Here is a 20,644-nt window from a genome sequence, read left to right on the forward strand (position 1 = left end):
CAATATAGATAAATAAATAAAAATTAGTAATAGCTTCTTTGTTCCGATCAACCCCTGCTTGAGTTTGAAATTTAATTATTATATAGACATACGGGGAAATAAATTGTGACCACACCCAAAAAATATCGGTTAGTAGTGCACTCGAAAAATTAGGTATAGTTTTTGTATTTTGGATCATTTAATTTTGTGACAATCAGAGGGAAATATGTACATTAAACATTTTCTATGATAGTCTCACACAGTTTTGAATAGAATTAATTACAATCAAAATCGTAACCGTTTATTTTAAATTACCTAGCTCGCGTGTCCATCCAAGTTGATAAAATATGCTATACAACTGATAACTCAGATGATTCACCCGACGACCAGGTTACCTTATCTGTGTCAAACTGAGTAGTTCAAACTGACTATTATACATAGTAGTCATAATAGCTAACGTATATCCATTAAAGCCGTAGCTTGCGCGGCATAAGGAGTGCACACAAAAAAATACGGTAATCTTAGATGTACCATAGTAGTTAATAACAGCGTAGCTGTTATTAACGAATATCTTGGACAACGCATACTACTTAGTTAAATTTGAGTAATGAAATTCCTCCTAAGACGTCAAACCTTTTATGGAAAATCCCCTTTATGGGGGTTCCTAAGCAGAGATAAATTAGTTGCATGGCAACGTGGCTGTTTCTATCACGACAAAAAACGTGGCTGGATTTAATATTTTTACATTTTCACTTCTAAGCTCATGTTTGTCCTATTTATTAATTTTAGTATTGCATACCAGTAATAAGAAAATCTGGTAATAATGTTTACCCTATCGGGTATAAATTGTAAATCATAGGTTACGTAAAAATTGTCAACCGCAATTTAATAATCCTTCCATGGGTCGGGCTAGGCAAAGCTGTACTGATATGCTTGGCGCAATGTGAGTAGTGAATTCAATTCCTGGATCGTATTTTCACGCGATTGGATTGCATTCTCTAACTGTAAGGTTTGAAATCCTCCCATGCTAGGAAAGGCGATCGGTAATCGCGCTACTTTGAGCCCATCCAAATTTACGCCATAAGAATATTAAAGGTTCCCTCTGAGATGGCACTGTAATATGCTGATTTCGTCGACCGTTTCAGCACAAAGTAAGCAACCCCTCCTAAGCCAACCTGAAAGCCAACTGGTCTCAAACCATTTAACATTTTGTCAACATATCCTCGCTCCCTTCTAGCACAAAACTTCCAAATCTTCAGCAATTTACTGCTCTCCGCATGACAGACGGTGCTGTATGGGAGTAGAGTTCCAATCCCAATGATTGCTGATACCTACCGCGAAAGGAAAATATAGATAGAACGGCATCGGTATCACCCCCAGCATTCTGATAGTCATGAAATTACACGTAACAGAGATTCCAAATCCCGTCAATAGCAATATGGCGGCAATAAGGGTCGTCATCGGCTCCACAACTTTTAGCACGATACAGATTCTCTGATACATTTGGATCGTATGAAAGTTGAAATTTAGCATGGTCAAATTTCTCATAGCGCCGATTACCATGTTAAGCACTACAGCTGCCTTAACAACCTCGCCAGCGACGCTGGCGCTGACGTGGAATGCTATAAAAAAATACAATGACCCCGTCAAAATGAATAGAATGAATTTGCAAGCCAAATGTGTGTCAAGACGACAGGTAGAGTTTGCCCCGGTGTACAGAATAAAGGAAAATCTGCCCTCCATTGTTAAATAGGCTTGGAAAATGGCGAAGAGTATGGGCAGTGTAAGGCATCCGAGAAGGAAAATGGTAAACGTCCTTATGAACTGGTTCCATCTTTTGGCTTGTTTTCCAATTCTGGCCGCTGTAAAATAAGATAGAAAATGTCAAATATGTTACACGTATTGAGAGTACTGTGCATCTGGAAGGCGCTAAGTATGGTATAAATTTTATACACTACAAAATACACGCAGACTAATTTATCGATATTCCGAAATTTTTGAAAACAGCTTTACTGCCGCAGTTAACGTTACGACTTAGCGGCTGCTTCACCAATAAAATGACTACGGCACACCAACTCGTGTGTGAATTGTTACAGTGCGGAGCAATTGCTTAGAAAATAATGGTTTTATCGTTATAATTCTGTTATTACAGATCCAACTTCGGCCAAATTTGGTGAGAATGGTCCCTCCCCTACCCTTCGCAAGTGAGTAAAGTGTCGGCTTCGAAAAAAAATTATTGAACACTGTATTCAAAGAAACCAGAAAAGCATGTGGAGCAATTGCTTAGAAAATTTTGACATTTTAAATTATTTCTCCTCAATCTTGGATGGCAGACAGTACTTGTTATATATGTATGATAGAATAAAGTCCTCTGAAAGAGAAAAATATATACTTCAAAAATAATTTGCATTATACATGATTTTATTGGGGTAAGAGTGAGACAAAACCACGGTGAGATTTATATGCTAGTACTTTGGAATCCGTAAGATGTAGAAGAATTATGAAGATATGATTTAAAAGCCCGTCCATTGTGGTTTATATTTCAGTAATATGTTGGGAAAATTCGAAAGTTTAAGTGTCAAAAATACAAAATAACTCCATGTCAGTCTAAGTAGGTCATGATTGGGACAGAATTTCTATGGGTAAAATTTTTTTAACTTGCAAGTTTTTTTGATTAATTACGACCTTAAGACTTCTAGTAGTTCAGAAAGATTGGTTTGGGCAAGTTCCTGTCGTTTAATATTATGATAAACTACAAAAACTATTTAGATTAATTACTGCGATAAGGCCCCAATGTTATAAGTCGCGCATGGGAAGTTTTTTAGTGTGAGGCAGTAATTGCTTATGGGAGGCTATCCAAACCATTTTACTTGAACTACTAGGAGTCTTAGGGTCGTAATTAATCAAAAAATTTGAAAGCTAAAAAAATCTTACCCATAGAAATTCTGTCAAAATCATGACCTACTTAGACTGACATGTACTTATTTTGTATTTCCGACACTTAAACTTTCGAATTTTCACAACTTATTGGTGAAATATAAACTATAATTGACGGGCTTTCCAAGCATATCGTCTTAATTCTACTACACCTTATGGTTTCAAAAGTAGTAGCATATAAACATAATAGTGGTTTTGTCTCACTCTTACCCCAATAAAATCATGTATAATGCAAAATATTTTTGAAGTATATATTTTTCTCTTTCAGAGGACTTTATTCTACCATACAATTATAACAAGTACTGTCAACCATCCAAGATTGAGGAGAAACAATTTAAAATGTCAAAATTTTCTAAGCAATTGCTCCACATGCTTTTCGGGTTTCTTTGAATACAGTGTTCAATAATTATTTTTCGAAGCCGACACTTTACTCACTTGCGAAGGGTAGGGGAGGGACCATTCTCACCAAGTTTGGCCGAAGTCGGATCGGTAATAACAAAATTAGAACGATAAAACCATTATTTTCTAAGCAATTGCTCCGCACTGTATAAGTATGGCCATATGGAGTGGTTAAAATACGAAAGACAAAATTTGTTGTGATTTGGTGAACAACTGTACAGATGTTGGGTTGATGAAGGAGGCGAACTTATAATAACGGATACTTTTGGACACCGGGTGTACATATTTGACAATCATCAGTTCATTTACTTACTTAGTTTTGATTACTAAATGTTGGAAATATATCGGATTAGCTTTACTAAGGATAACAATACTCTAGCAGAGTTATCGACGATCGCATGAATAACATATCCGTACAATTATGATAAAACTTCAAAGCAATTTTGGTTACTGTCTCAACCCAAGCTCACCTATTTGTATGTCATTGTATTCGTTTACTAGCGAGTTAAAGAAAGCGACACAGTATTGACACCATCGCGCCTTCACCAGTGCCAACGAGACATCGAACCCGCATCCAATCATGGCAATGATAAGAATAACGATTGCCAAAGTCTTTGCCATCTTTACAGCGTGCAACAATTCAAAGGCGGCAAGAACTACGCCAAAAGTGAAAACAATGACTTCAGTAAGGTAGAATGAGTAGAATAATTCCGCTCTTGGGATAGGGGCCAAGGTGCCGGTAGATTCATCAAAGTGTTCCGGAAATTTAAAATAGAAACAAAAAATCTTTTTGTACAAGTATATGATATGAAGGTTAGACATTTTGGAGAGGTTCACCTTACAGTACAGAAATAAAACTGCATCGAAGTAACTTGTGGTAGTTGGCCGGTTTTCCCAGCTAAATTTATCCTCATGTTAATTCTGTTAGAATATTAATGAAATTCACAAGGGACATACATATTTTTCGACAGATTTCTTTTAAACTCGAAATTTGTAACAACATGCAATCTATTTCTGATGTGAATTCTAAAAGTCATAATTATAGGAATGAGATACATATCTGTGCATGAACACTGATATTTATAAATATACAGAAATATTGTTGATGGAAAGTAAATAATTACATAACATACATAACATATGTAACATAATATTACCTAAATAATTATGGAATACGTATTACATCATTATTTACCATATGTCTATACGTGGATACATGATAAATAATTATGTAATACGTAATCTATATAAGATTAGTCCATTCTCTGTCTGTCTGTCTGTCCGGAACGCATCCCTTCAATGTATTAGAAAACGTTAGCATTGAAGGATAGCAGTGAGGACATACCTGCCATATGCAAGGTCTGGGGCAGGGTTAGGCTAAGCCAAAGTGCTTGCCAAACTGCTTGCCAAAGTGCTTGCCATTGCCATGGCACTGCCATAGGCAAGGTCTGGGGCAGGGTTAGGCTAAGCCAAAGTGCTTGCCATACTCTTGCCAAACTGCTTGCCATTGCCATGGCACTGCCATAGGCAAGGTCTGTGGCAGGGTTAGGCTTAGCGAAAGTGCTTGCCAAACTGCTTGCCATACTGCTTGCCATTGCCATGGGCAAGATAGAAGGAATGACCACGAGAACAAATGAGTCGTTTGATTTGTGTTAGTTCGTGGATCAACGTCGACCTGTAAACATTGCCAGAATTATATTCAGCGTTAAGATAGTTATATAAATTTTTGGATCGTTTAAGGTCAATTAAAAGCCCATCGCAGCTTATAATAGGTAAGCGGAGACTTTTGTTTTTAGTTTTCTTGATTTGAACCGAGGTAACAATTTTTTGCTGAAGCGTTTTTGATAACTTTTAATAAATATAATCAGGTGGGTGATCAGGATTGTCTTGCCAAAAGGTCTGCTTTGCCAATTCAAGTCGTGCGGAAAATTATCTGGCATCACATAACTGTAAGTTCGATTTCCTATTCTGTGGTAGCTAAAGATAGGTTGCCAAAGTAATTCCATTGCATTGCCATAGGCAATAAGTCGTCGAGTTTTAAGATTTCTCAATGTTTTTAGGACATTTAATCGGCAGAAAGCCAAAACTTGATTGGAAACCATCATGGACGACAATAACGAAGATCCGGCGTCAAGAAAACGTCGATTGGCTAAAGAACGAAAGGCAAGATGGTGGGCACGTCAAAGTCAAGAAACAATGGACAGAATACGAGTGGAAGAGGCCGATCCCAAACGCAAAAGACGTGAAATGCAGCAACCTGAGGAATTACATCTTCGACAGCAGACCGACGCCGCGGCTCATAGGACAAGTCGACAAATGCAATCCATCGAACAATCCCAACAACGAAGAGAAGCGGACGCGGAAGCTCATAGGATTAGTCGAGGAATGGAGTTACCTGAGAAATCCCAACAACGTAGAGAAGCGGACGCGGTGGCTCATAGGATTAGTCGAGAAATGGAGTTACCTGAAGAGTCCCAACAACGTCGAGATGTAGACGCAGAAGCTCATCGCCTATCCTATGAAGAAAGCAGAGAACTTAAAAGTCAACGTGTGAGAAATGAAGCTGTAACCGCTACGTTTAATGAAAATGCTATTGAATTAGATTATTGCGGGAAAATGGATAGCATTTGCGTATACTGTAGTTCTAGAAATTTTCCAGCAGAGAAGCCCTCTGATGGGAAGTTTACGTCCTGTTGTCGAAAAGGGAAAGTCAAATTGCCTAAAATTATGGACGTAAGTGGACGAGAGCAAGCTTATCCGGAATTTCTACGTCGACTGCTATCTGATAAAAGTCATCCAGATTTCACAAACTTCCGAGAGTATGTACGATCCTATAACAGCGCCGTGTCTTTCGCTTCGATGGGAGCGAAAATTGTCGACCTTCCTGGCCGGGGCCCATACGTTTTTAAATCTCACGGCACGACATATCACAGGACGTCACACACAGAACCAGTTAATGGTGCTAACCCTGAATATGCTCAACTTTACGTCTTTGACAGTAGCGAAGCCACTGCCTATCGTCAGAACCACCCTGCAAATAACCACTGCAAGCCCACCATTTTATATTCCATTGACCAGTTTTTTCGTCAGCATAACAGAATTGCACAATCCTACGAGATGATGCGAGAAATGCAAGCCAAAGAGGTTCGACAAGCTAGGGCGAGAGGCGAGGAAATTCCAGTGGTCAATATGGCATTTAAACGAGATCGACGGTCGGATCAGCGACGTTATAATCAACCAACATCAAATGAAGTAGCCATGATATTTGTCAACAATGACGCTGAACCACCATTTGAACGTGACATTCATGTTTACCCAAGGAATCCAGTTAATCCTAACCAAAAATTCATTAACATAAATATTCTTAGCCCCAATCTGGATCCGATGTCGTATGCTATACTTTTCCCATATGGAGAACCCGGATGGCAACCGAATTGGGAGTGTGATACATATGATGGGGTGGAAAGGAATCGAGTGCGCACCAAGGTGCTGCAGTACAAATCGGCCCTTACTGCAATCCGGGCAAATTTTAACCCACTAATGAGCGCTGGCAAGTTAACCCAACAATGGTTGGTCGATTCATACCTACAGGTGGAAGCTAATGATCTTAATTTTGCTCGAACAAAACAGAAACAGCTTCGAGCAGAATTGTATCAAGGATTAGCGGACCATGTGGAAAATCTGGCCAGAAACGCAAATGTCGCCGCAGGTGTTCCAGTAATTTTACCATCCAGTTTTGAAGGCTCCGCTAGGAATATGCGTGAAAGATGCAAAGACGCAATGTCCATCTTCTCCAAATGGGGAGCACCGGATCTCTTCATCACCTTCACGGCTAATCCCAGTTGGACTGAAATAACAGAAAACCTAAATACATGGGACCAGCCTTCTGATCGCCCAGATTTAGTTGCAAGAGTGTTCAAGTTGAAATTAAAAAGTTTACTTGATGATGTCACACACCATGGTATATTTGGGAAGTCAATTCCCCATGTATACACAATAGAATTTCAGAAACGCGGGCTACCTCACGCACACATTTTGGTCACGTTGCAAGCAGATGACAAGTTTCAAACTGCTGACAGGATTGATCAACATGTACGCGCTGAAATTCCTGATCCAGTCGAAAATCCAAGATTGCATGCCATTGTAGTGAGATGTATGCTTCATGGACCATGCGGCATCACGCAAAGTCATGCTTCATGCATGGAGGATGGTAAATGTAAGAAGAACTTCCCCAAAGACTTCAATAACGCAACAGCTACGAACGTCAATGGATACCCAATATATCGTCGTCGACCTGGGTTACAGTTTGAATCAAGAGGAGCGTTGTTTGATAATCGACACGTGGTACCATACAGTCCATATTTACTTTTGAAATACAATGCCCACATCAATGTAGAAATTTGTACCTCACTCAAGGCTGTAAAATATATTTACAAGTACATATACAAAGGATTCGACTGCGCCAATATTGGAATAACTTCTGAAGGTGATCGACAGCTCCAACACAATGAAATTACAAACTACATTGATGCCAGATACCTCAGCTCACCGAAGGCAATGTGGAGACTTCTTGAGTTCAACATGCACGGCAGATCTCATTCTGTACAGCAGCTACCAGTTCATCTTCCAAATCAACAACGCTTGGTGTTCGAAGAAGGCCGTGAAGAGGACGCAGTTGCAGCTGCCAGAACTAAACGGACCAAATTGGAATCATGGTTTGAACTGAATCGAGTGGATGAAGAAGCCCAGCAACTTTTGTATACTGAGATTCCATATCACTATACCTATAAGGATAGTAAGTGGCAGAAACGTCAAAGAGGTGGAAATTCTATTGTTCCCAGGATGTATACTGTTGCATTGAAAGATGAGGAAAGGTATTTTCTAAGGCTTCTTTTACTTCACGTCAGAGGAGCTGTGAGTTTTGAATCCATTCGAACTTTCAACTGTGTAACTTACACTACATTTAAAGAAGCAGCGTCTGCGCGCGGTTTACTGGAATCGGACGAGGAATGCGATCGTTGCTTGACTGAATCCAGTATTTATCAAATGGCGAAGCAATTAAGAGAAACCTTTTCCTACATCTGTGCATTTTGTCAGCCAGCTAGCCCACTCACCTTATGGAACAAATTTTCAGAAGAAATGTCACTCGACTATATGCGGAACCATAATGCAGAGATAGCCAACAATTTGGCACGACATGATATAGACGCAATTTTAAGACAACATGGGCTATCATGCTCAGCCATTGGACTTCCAAACCCGACAGGAATTGCACCAGCCGATGAGCAATACGATCCAGTTCAAGAAGCTCAAGCTGCAGAAAATCTTATCGGATTGCTCAACCCTAACCAACGTCAAGCCTTCAATAAGATAATCCATGCTGTCGATCATGAAGATGATACGGAAAGGATTTTCTACCTGGACGGCCCTGGAGGCTCAGGAAAAACATTTTTGTACAATTCGTTAATGGCATACATACGTGGCCGATCACAGGTAGTCCTCCCATTTGCAACTACTGGAATTGCAGGCACACTTCTATAGGGTGGACGAACAGTGCACAGTGGCTTTAAACTTCCAATTCCTCTTCTCGATACCTCTGTTTCCTCCATGCGAATAAGCTCAAAGGAAGCAACTCAATTACGGGAGGCCTCACTAATACTTATTGACGAAATTACAATGCTATCGAAGCACGGATTGAGGTGCATCGACAAATTGCTTCGTGACATTGTTGGTAAAGAACAACCCTTTGGAGGCAAAGTATGTGTTATGGGAGGTGACTTTCGTCAAACGCTTCCCGTTGTACCAAGAGCATCCCGCGGACAAATTGTCGACAGTTGCATCAAGGCGAGTTCCCTTTGGTCTAAATTTACGCCGTTGATACTGAATGTGAACATGCGATCTGACGGACATGATCAACATAACGAGTGGCTGCTGAAAATTGGGACGGGAGATGTGGTTGCTCCGGAGGAGTTACCATGTCCAGACCTTATTTCTATCCCCCAAGATATGACTGAATCAGACGATATTGTAACTGCGGTTTTCGGGGCCAACATTCATGATTTACCGGTGGAAGAATCGGGTCATACTTTCTCCCACTAACGAGCAAACTTTAGAAATCAATCGAAAAATCATCGACTCTATGCCTGGCGACCCAACAATATACTACAGCGCCGACTCCATAGTTTCTGAAGACCCAAGCGATGCGCTGAATTTCCCGGTCGAATTTCTCAACAAGCAGACTCCATCAGGAATGGCACCACATGCGTTAGTTCTGAAGAAGGGTGTAATCATCATGCTGCTTAGAAATATGAACCCCAAAAAAGGACTCTGCAATGGTACGAGATTGATTGTCAAAGATCTACATCGTAATTTCATCGTCGCGGAGATAATGTCAGAATGCAATAAAGGAGATACGGTATTCATTCCAAGAATAGACTTAGCCCCTTCCGACACAACTCTTCCGTTCATTTTAAAACGAAGACAGTTCCCCGTAATCCCTGCTTTTGCAATAACAATTAATAAGTCCCAGGGACAATCCTATGATTACGTCGGAATAAACCTCAAAACACCAGTATTCTCCCATGGACAGTTATACGTCGCATTGTCTAGGAGTAAAAACCCAAACAATATAAAACTGTTCCTGCACAAACATCCGCAACAAGGAAACTTGCTTCTCGATGAGGTTAAATATACTCGCAATATAGTTTTTAAAGAAGTTTTTCAATCTTAAAATAATATATGCAAATGTCTTTGTCTCAATTTTGTTATATATGAAAGTTTTATCTAAACTTAATAAATCTAAATGGACTAATATAAAACTCATTTTTACATTATTGGTAGCCCTACCAGTTAAAACACACCTCGAGGGGTTCCCTCGAAAGGTGCACATGTAAATAATTCACCTCATTGGATAATATTTAACTTTGCAGAACATTATTAACCATGAATGTCTACGCTGTTTCCGGTGACTATCTATCTTGTCCGGTGATTATCTGGTTCCATTTATCTAACGGATTTCATAAATACTTCCATCGCCCACTGCTCTTACAAGTTCTGCAGCCAATTAGGAGGAAAAATGTATCAAAAGGAATTTCTCCCCCTGTTGATTTATCACCTCAGAATTTGCGATTTGTTTAAATGCATCCCTTTTGAATATGAGGAGAAATCGGAACGATTTGCAAAATCAAAATCCATCAAAGTAATTCGTTTCTTCAAACTACAATGTATCCTGACAGCTGTGCATTGTACGGCACTCTTCCTGAACATTTGCTTCGGACCGTTGACAAAAGCTGAACGCTTGCAGGGCCTTTCGATTATGATTTGCTCTCTAGCTGCAGCTATTCCAAGCTGGAATTACTCCATAGACATCGCACCAATTCAAATAATAAATGCCTTTCTGGATTTCGATGCAAGGATTATAAAAAGTAAGCGAAGTTTATTCTAGTAAAGACTTCGACGGAAACTCGAAATTTACAATGTATATACTTTACTCTAACAATTATAACAAATTTAAATGTTAAAACTTTTTGTGAAGTCTGGCGGCACGTTGTATTAATTAAGTCTAGGATTACATGTATGTATGAGTATGTTAGCATATTTTTTAATAATTTTAATTTCGCGCTTCGGCATAACACCCAATCTACCTGGGCACAGTTACACATAATTATTTACACGGCATTATTTATTTTCAGATCTAACAAATCTGGCAACCTCTAGTACAACCAAGGCCATCAAGGCGTTTGTCGTCCTTGTAGAAATTGCCATATTCTCATACCCAATACTGGTCTTTCTTTTGTTGCGATTTCTTCCTTGCATGCCGCCATTCATTTTATCCATGTTTGCAAACTGTGGCCGTCAAAAATGTTCAACGATTCGGTATGGACTACAACTTGGAGTGCACATCTTTGAAACTTGGATCGAGTATCATGCGAAGGTTTCTGGAGCTACTTGGTTCCTATATGCTCTCTTTGCCGGGATTGGTTTCTTGCTGCACTACTTTGAACTTCTGACCAGGTATTTACGTCTAAAATAATTCCTAACCCTATCAGTGATTATGTATCAGTATCATACGTGAAAGTGAATCAAAGAATTTTTCAACTCCGTTAATTCAATTTCATAATTAATTAAATTTCAATCAATTAATTATGAAGTGCTTAGGCTCCGTAACTTTGGCTTGTTGGAATATTTTATTCAAGTTATGATATAATTTTTATGTTCATAAATATTTTGAAGCGAAATGTCCAAATTACATACTTCTTTATATTTTTAGGGAAATATCCAAAATCCAAACTTCACATGACATCAAGTCCTGCATCAAACTGTACAGATACATTCAAATATTGGAAAAATCGTTCAACGCTTTCGTAGCGGAGCGACTGGTTCCTGTGATAATAACCTGCTTTCCAACCATTCAAATATCCGCGCTATTTGTCTGCATTAGAATGCATGGGGAAATTGCTTTCCCTGGATTCGCAATATATCCCATCATGGCCCTTTCTACTGTAATTAACAACATTCTTATCATAACTTTGGCCTCTAAAGTTAATGCTTCATCAAACACCGTACTAAACCATATAGAGGAAAAAATTGTTGGACATCGAGTTGGTAAACGAGGTCCTTTACTGAAAGAATTGAGAGCATGTGGATTCCTCAAAATAAAATTCGGGTCAAATTTCATTGACAAAGGGACACCATTGGTAATGCAAAATTTCTGCATAAACCAAACGGTATCACTATGTCTGCTGAATTAATTAGACATAAATTAACATAAAATAATTCAGAAGTATTTGTCAGCAGCTTTGTTTAGGGTACTTATGTATTCAAAATAAAAACTACGAATTCGTTGTATAGTCTGATGGTCTACTAATTTATATTGTCGTAGATTTTTTCCTAGTTGTAAATCATTCTGCAACTGTTTTGTATTATGTACATACATGTGTAGGTATGAGCTAGCCTAACTTAGTTTTGATGGATGTATATATAGCCAACGTTTTGAAATGAACAAACACATAACATTCTTAATATTGACTTGACAAAAATTGTTCCCCAGCTGGCCACCCAGCCACCTAACTACTAAATCTTTCTTATACAACCGGGCCTAAGTATCCGAGTAACCAATCTAACGAGGTTACTTACGAGGTCATAATTTCGATACTATTCAGCAAAATTCTTACACACATATAGGTGATTTACAAGGAAATCGTTGATAGTGATCTCAGTCAGATATTTGGATTTTGCGCGGCTAGGGGATGTGAGACACTGATATGTATATAAACACAAAATCTTATTCATACAGTTGTACCTCAACTACCCCGCTCCACAAACCGCGTAAAATTAAAAAATCTGACTGATATCACCATCATCTACGGTTCCCCTTTAAACCACCCTACATTTGTGTACGGATTTTGTCAAATACTGTTTTAAAGCATGTAGCAATATATTGCTACATGCTTTAAAACAGTGTGTTAAAACAGATGTGTTATACTATAGTATAACACATCTGTTGGGAATCATTTTTTTCCACGATTTCTCACAAATCTCCGGAATGAGTTGCGTTGCGAAATATACGTTGTCGTGAGTACATCCGTGGACCCCTTTGCTCAATTATATACTTATTTCCAGGATAGAACATACAATCAAAGTAACCTAGGATATTTTTTGCAGATACCTTATTTTGTTTGACATATTTAAAGCAAAATTACGAAGTTAGCAAGGAAGAAGATAATCAGTCGTGTAATTTAGTGCGATAAGTACGAATAAGATAAGTTCGCCCAAAAAGCTGCTGAACTAAAAACATAGACCATTGTATATCCATATGACTCAATCTTGTATTTTCTTAGGACCATAGCTTGTCAATGAAGTTGTGATGATGTAAATTTCGTTATATTTTGTTCATTGTAATCTGAGAACTTGCCCTATGTATTCCCGGTTCTGTGAACCGGAAACTATGCCGTGCGAAGTTTTCCTTAATTGGCAGCTTCAAAAACATGTCAATGAACCTGGTTCTGGCACAACATAACAGATTATAGCTTAATTATAATTTGCTTGAAATTGTGCTCAATTGCAAATTCTGAGTGCCTAATTGCTAAAGGAATAGGTAGAAAGTTTATTGTACGTATAAACTTGAATACTCCCCTACACTTATCATTACTATCTTAAAAACATTCAGACATGCGAATAAGTTCGCAGTTTCCAAATTGTCGGTGTCCCAGGTATTTTGAGATAATCTCGTTGCTTTAGGTAATCTAAATATGCATAGTTTTACAAGAATATTCCTTCGCGTTTACCCTATCATTACCAATAATTTCTTATCGCCCCATGAATCAGCATATTATTGCAAGCATTTTCTAGTTCTTGAAAATGTTTCATAGTTGTTTGCAAATATCTACAATCGCCAAATATCTATGGTACCTGATATTTAGAAGAAGGTATATAATTAATTTATTTCTGTCTTCCGTCCCATTCACAATATTGTTTTCTTGTTTCATTCAGATAAAATGTCTTGGTCAATATTGTTGTTTTTCGAAAACAAATTCTTAGCAGTAGGCTGACAAATATTGTCATTCGACATTGATATTTCGCCAGCAATATATTTTCGTACTTTAATTCGTCAACAATATAATGAGCAGTTTATGAGTATCTACGTGATAAAAGATCTTTCGTAAGTGTAGGTATTACTCAAAACTTTGAAGGTTGAAATACCTATAAAATACGGAAGTGTGTTAGGAAACATAGTACGAGGTTATCACAATCTAACCTCATTAGGCAGATTGGAACTAACGTTTGTATTCGCGCATTAAATGTATATACGTCTGTATTGGGTCCCGCTTCAACATGACTAGAATACTCCGGAATGTATTATTGACGGCTGCATACCTATTAAACATTTCTTCGAAAATCAGTCCATGGGAAACCCCCGACTTATTTGAAAATTGTGACATTACATTCATCACAAAGAAATCTATAATCCGTGGGGGAAGTTCAACAGAAAACGTGTCGCCATTTTTCACTCAAATAAGAAAATCAAACCCCTACTCAGCCTTGAGTCAATTTGAAGTTAACGGAACAAGCCAGGACAGTCTTCTACGCCATTGGTCCACACTACCCGGCCACTCAAAAAGAATATCCATCATATTTGTTGACCTTTGTTCCGATCCGCTGAAGCAAGCAATTCACGATATCACAAGTTACTCTTACGTGCATGAATTAGTCCTAAAATACCTTTCTCATGTCTCATTCATCTTCCAACATCACGACTCCCCGTGGAATACGATCAATTTTGATAAGCACTACGTTCATGCCAGAACTTTAGCGGCACCACTAATCTTAGTTAATGAAAAGTTTCGCGATCAGGTATATATTCCTTGCATTACTTGTGACTCGATAGCACCTGTTAGTATTCAAATGACTGGGGGAACGATTTCCATGTCTAACATCGCTACTGTTTGGTTAACATTAAACCGTAATCTTCATCAGAAACCGGTCAAAGTTATTGCTTCTTTGCCCCTGAACTTGGATAAATGTGAAATTACCATGTTAAATGTTAAGCTAGATTTGCCACCGTTTAAATATTGTACAATGAAGTCGCTTTCGCAAGCATTTAATTTTACAATTGTACAAGGAAATACGGGGGCACCCATTTATTATTTCGTACCCAGTTATATTTTAACATCAGAGGCAGTTGCCTCCATTACGCAAGCACTTGTAATCTACAAAGTAAGGTATAACGTTGTACAATTTGTGTATTTTGCTCCACTACCTACAGCATTTGAGGGATTGATTTCATTTTTATCTCCATTCGGTCCGGTTGTTTGGATTACTCTGGTCCTTTCTTGTGTAGCTATAACCTTAATTATTGGTTGTGCGGAAGATTCCGTGGCAGAAAATCAAGGCACACGAAAAGTTGATAATTATCTGATCCAAGATTTCCTAAATGTTAGTGGAATCCTCCTTGGGCAAGTTAATGGTGATAGTTTTAAAATGTTTCACAACAGGAAACGTATAGCCGTGCCTATACTTATTGTCTGGTTTTTTAGTGCACACTTCATAATTATGAACAACTTATATATGGGATTAATTTTTGCGTGTTTAAGTTCAATTTCGTCACCTATACTTCCGCCTACTTGGTATTCACTGGTGGATTCGGAAATTCCAATTATTACAACAGTACCGTACGCTGCATCTAGATTAATTCAATCCGCTCTCAAAAATAGACTCATTCCACAATATATAAATTTGTTCCAAGATAATCCCACTCTTGTGGACAAGTTCCATAAATTGTACAAGAAAGTCATATATTTAACTGGGAGTCATAAAGTGGAAATATTGGTTCGATACCTCAACAGTATTAAAATATCAAAAAGGATTTCAACATCTAAAAATGAATCACTGGAAACAAGTAAAACATTTGCACTTATGGATGATGCTGAGCATGTCAAGACATATTCGAAGCTATTTCAATGGTATGGAAACCATCTAATACTTCAGGCGAAGGCGGATACACCATTTGCAGAGATATATTGTGGACTAGCGAGTAAAAACTTTCTCCTCCCATTATTTCAGCAACGATTCGGAGAGTTGTTAAGTTTTGGGTTGGAGGACAGATGGAATAAATTGGAAAATACGTATATTCCTATCAAATTGCACTACCGAGTGGATAATGGAACCGACAAGAAATATTTTTTCAGGGCTATGTCAAATACGAGAGGGCCGGCCACTGTGCATGAATCGGATCCTATATCGCTGAAATTGGTTAAGGAAATATTCGCTTTGTGCGGTATAATTCATTTGATTTCTTTTCTTGTCTTCGTTAAAGAGATTGGGTTTGAGAATATGAAGCATTATATTTCAAGGATTTCAAGGTTTGTATAAATTCATTGGTAGCTTTTCCCCTTGAAAACGAATAAGTTTACCTCAGGCAAGAATTGTTGAAGGTTCCTGTTACAAGAAGGCGAAGATGATTAGCCATATAAGAAAAATATGTGAAATAAGGTGCAAATTTTTGGTTCCAAATCGACACAGAATTATAACTTTATGCTTATTAATAGGTTTCATAATTAAAATTAAGTGTTTTAAAATTTAATTTTAGAGTGTACTGATTTATGATATTTTTCAATACATGACAAAATTCAGTGAGCACGGTTTTTTATACGTCTCCTTATTTTTTTATTATCGTATACTCAAACAGCAACCAAATGTTTAAATGTAGGGCTTGTGGGTAATTGTGCTTATTTTTAAAAACAAATAAAGAGCACTGAATAAGTAAGACAACAAGTCATTCCCGAGGCATAGGGAGAAAACTGGCGGCAATTTTTTAAAAATAAAAACCACAATTAAGTACACCAATTCACTAGGTTACGAACGGTATATCACACATGTGTATCGAACATGGTTAGGTGCTCATAAAAACGAATTCAATGGGAGGCGTCAGCAAAAAGAGTGATCGAGTTCTACAGAAACACGGCAAACAGAGTTTCTAAATATACCTGGCATCATTTTGAAGGAGAAGGGATTTCAAGGTCAAGGGTGTATTCCTACATAAAAAAGTACAAGGATTCCGAAAATGTGCAGTACTTATAAGAAGCTAAATGGTCACCCAATCAAGAGATCGACCCCTCGAGTCAAAAATCGGATTAAATTTTTTTTCGAAACCCGTCCATCCACAACCCTAGCTGCAGCTGCTAAGGAAATTAATATTTCCCCTAGCTATTTGTGTACAATTAAACTCCACAAGTTAGGCATCAAAGTGAGAACAAAAAAACCTACCATGAATAATAAGCCCGACCAAGCAAATCGAATCAATGAATGCTGCTCCACATTGATTAAGAAAATGCGTGAAAAAATCGTCATCAATGATGACGAGTCGTACGTTCCGGTTGATGCATCAAATACTGCAGCACGGCATTTTTACCATTGCGTCAACCCTGCAGATGTCCATTATGAAGAAAAAATAATAAAAAAAGATAAATTTCCCAAAAAATGCCGCACTCAACAAAGCCGTATTAAGATAGGACGAATGTTGAACGCACACCAAATGTACTTCATTTGCGTCCCATTTAAAAAATTTGAACGCTTTCCAACTCTCAATGTACTACACTTTAAGATAATAATGGCATTTCTTCAATATTCAAAAGAATGTGGAAGAAAATTAGTCGGGAAGTTGGAAAAACGGAGAAGAAAAATTTAATCGAAAATGTAATGAAAGGAATTAAATTGGTGGCCAACGGTGGTGTAGGATCCTTAACCACAAAGTAAATTATGGGCGTGAATACTTGATAATACACATATGCAAAAATTAGATAATTTCAAACAGCAATTGTGATTTTACAGGCATTTGTTTGACTTTGTTGTGTTACTTATTCAGTCCTCTTTAAATCGATATCAGTCAATTTTTGATTTTTATTTAATTTTTGGATCTTCAATCATAAATTTTAGGAATTCGGTTTATACAAAACACTAGAAGGGAGTTCTGGAGTTCTGGCGTGATGAATATGTATATGCCTTTTATAAACGCATGCTCCGCCCAGGGAGGAAATGAGTACGATTAATTTAAATGCAAATATTCTGTAAAAAATCAGAAACTGTTTCTTTCCTGAAACCTGTAATTAGAATTCAAGATTATGTTACAAGACATCTTTTGATTTTAAGATTAAGTAAGTAAATTTTGGGACTGTTCGAATTCTATATCTCATTATTTATCAACGGTTTCAGATTTTGACCAGTGTTGGCAAAAAGGCAGCCTTTTTGCTTTTTTTCCGTGCCTTTTTGCCGTTTTGCCTTTTTGAATGCCGGATTGCCCTTTTGCGTGCCTTTTTGCCCTTTTGCCTGCCTTTTTGCCCAAATGAATACTTATAACATTGGAAAATAAAAACTTCCACATTTTTGATAATTTTCCAAATCTGAAGCAATATTCGGGTTCTCAACAAAATTCTGGGAATTTTTGTGTATGCCCTGAACAAAATCTAAAATATCTGAAAATTTTCAATTAGTATCATGTAAAACAGAGTTTGATTGGATTTTTGTCAGGACATATATATGGAAATGATCATCGTATAATTTAGATTAACAAAATATTACTGTCTTTCGTCGAAAACTTAAATTAAGAAAAACTTTTTTTTAATTAAACATTATAATTCAATAACATGAAGTATCAGTTTCACAATGCCCTGTTTGAGCAAAAGGGCAAAAAGGCAAAACGGCATCAATTTTTATAAGGCAAAACGGCAAAGAGGCAGGCAAAAAGGCATTGCCTGCCTTTTTGCTCGGCCAACACTGATTTTGACTATATTTATTAATCATGACTTAATTAAAATCTAGTTTTTATAAATTTGCAGGACATCACAAGGTAATTAAGTAAATACTTTAATTAAATTTTTATCTTCTTAGCATACTTGCTTACCTTTAAACTCCGAATCGTCATAAAGCGTGACCTGCACCACCTCCTTCCTATCCCCTTGCCAATTTCTTTCGTCACATTTATCAAAACAAGGTCCCACGGAGCCAACTTGTAGCGTAGAATTTCTCAACTTGTCCCCATCCCATGGATAAATTTGAGGTTGGTAGGATGGGTAACGACCATAGTTAAACCGAATGAACCATCCCGTACAATTAACTTGGGGGTAGATATTGATACAATTGTCGTTCGAAGTAACCCTTACGATATCTCCACCTGGGGCGTCGTGAATTTCAGAGTTGCATTTCGACACGTCGTATGGATAGGGTCCTAAGTATCCTGGTATCCAATTGATCAAGGAGCCTTTCATAATTTCGATGATTTTCGAATTCTTTTTAAACCCATGGGAAAATGTGGGGGTTGAATTAATTAGAAATAAAGAAAGTGTGATGGTAAATATCTCCCAACGTGGAGATTTCATGCCGAAACTTTTAGTGAAAAACGTGTATACGCTGTTTAAAAATGATCCCAGCTGAGAGAGGGTACTATGTGAGTGTAGGAAACAGATCAGTTTGACTGACTTTCTGAATATGCATACATACATCTACATATGTATATGTAACGCGGCATGAGCGAGTAAATGGGAAGTAGGAATTAATTTTATGGCAATGATCCAACTAAAACCTTGGGCATCTGTTTTGCTCAAGTTTAACACTTCTTGACGAAGAAACTCGGGTCCACAAGATTAAACACAGTGTGATGTCCATTAGAAAAAAAAGCATAACATACGAAACACTTAATGAACATGCAAATCATGTATGTAGTAGTTTATTCAATTGAGTAAAGTAATGTGTTCGCAGAGCTTGTAGTTAAATGTACATATGTAGTTATCTTGTGTGCAATAAATCTGTACGATGATGTCCATAATTGGCCGATATATCTTTGTATGATATCCTAACCTTTGAGTTATAACATGTTGTGACCTTTGCATGGCGATGGTTATGCGAATGAGTTACAGTGATAAATAAGTGTATATATGACTATGAGGCGTGTTAATATTTCCATGTTTGTCGAATTCTCGAAAACTATGTAATGAGGGAATGGAATTTCAATACTAGCACACTATGTAGGTTAGTAATGACGACGTATGTATGCTCAATTATAAAAACTAACGAACTTATATATTAACGTGGCGAGTAAATATTAAATTTACCATTAAGCTGGACAATACCAGCTACCGAATTTGGCTTGTCTGTTTACTCAAGTTCATTTCCTATCAGGATTAAACTAATAAATTCGCATAACGTGATCTATTTAAATATTATGTATGTGTGATTTTGTTGTTGATTTTGTTAAAGGAATATTTGCATATCGTCGTACTAATAAAGAAAAGAGTTAAGTGCGGTCGATACTTAATAAATAATAGAGTTAAGTGCACACAAAAAGCGATGAAAAAGAGCTAAGTGCACACATGTATTTAGCTATGGATCGCAGTATTTAGTAAATATTATGCATAACTAAATACATGTGTGCACTTAGCTCTTTTTCATCGCTTTTTGTGTGCCCTTAACTCTTTTCTTTATTAAGCATCGACTGCACTTAACTCTTTTCTTTATTAGTACGACGATATGCTTATGCCTAAACTAGTAAACTGGAAAATATGCAGGACAATTATACAAGGGATCCATCCTCGGTTGTGCTCAAATCCGGAATTTTATACCACCAATATTCTATAAATACGACTGCGGAGTGTATTTAAATGAGCTAGACAGTATAATGTGCAGCTCAAATTCTCTGAAAATTTCAAGAAAATATAAAAATTTAATAAATATGCAATCAAATATTTTAAGAAAATATTGTTCAGAACAGTATGTCTTTGACAAACGGTGATGTGGAGGGGAAAACGGTTAAAGTTTTAGCCATTTATGTACTAAATAT

At 37.4% G+C, this 20,644-nt stretch overlaps 3 protein-coding genes across 3 annotated transcripts; 2 read left to right on the forward strand and 1 right to left on the reverse strand.

Annotated features, from left to right (window-relative positions):
• The first annotated feature begins 5,418 nt into the window (after positions 1 to 5,418).
• On the forward strand, positions 5,419 to 9,414 carry LOC110860923. Its single transcript, XM_022110038.1, has 2 exons — positions 5,419 to 8,808; positions 8,857 to 9,414. The coding sequence occupies exons 1-2, from the start codon at positions 5,419 to 5,421 to the stop codon at positions 9,412 to 9,414; spliced, it is 3,948 nt and encodes a 1,315-aa protein (XP_021965730.1).
• A 40-nt stretch (positions 9,415 to 9,454) lies between these two features.
• Positions 9,455 to 10,045, forward strand: LOC110860924 (ATP-dependent DNA helicase PIF1-like). Its single transcript, XM_022110039.1, has one exon. The coding sequence runs from the start codon at positions 9,455 to 9,457 to the stop codon at positions 10,043 to 10,045; it is 591 nt and encodes a 196-aa protein (XP_021965731.1).
• Positions 10,046 to 16,455: 6,410 nt separating this feature from the next.
• LOC118439427 lies at positions 16,456 to 19,260 on the reverse strand. The gene is made up of 2 exons (XM_035860727.1): positions 18,713 to 19,260; positions 16,456 to 17,912 (listed from the first exon to the last, which is right to left on the reverse strand). Exons 1-2 carry the CDS (start codon positions 19,185 to 19,187, stop codon positions 17,863 to 17,865), a joined length of 525 nt encoding a protein of 174 aa, XP_035716620.1. The 5' UTR covers positions 19,188 to 19,260; the 3' UTR covers positions 16,456 to 17,862.
• Between the last annotated feature and the right edge of the window lie 1,384 nt (positions 19,261 to 20,644).

The sequence above is a fragment of the Folsomia candida genome, unplaced genomic scaffold (assembly GCF_002217175.1).
Source record: "Folsomia candida strain VU population unplaced genomic scaffold, ASM221717v1 Fcan01_Sc036, whole genome shotgun sequence".
Classification (NCBI taxonomy): domain Eukaryota; kingdom Metazoa; phylum Arthropoda; class Collembola; order Entomobryomorpha; family Isotomidae; genus Folsomia; species Folsomia candida.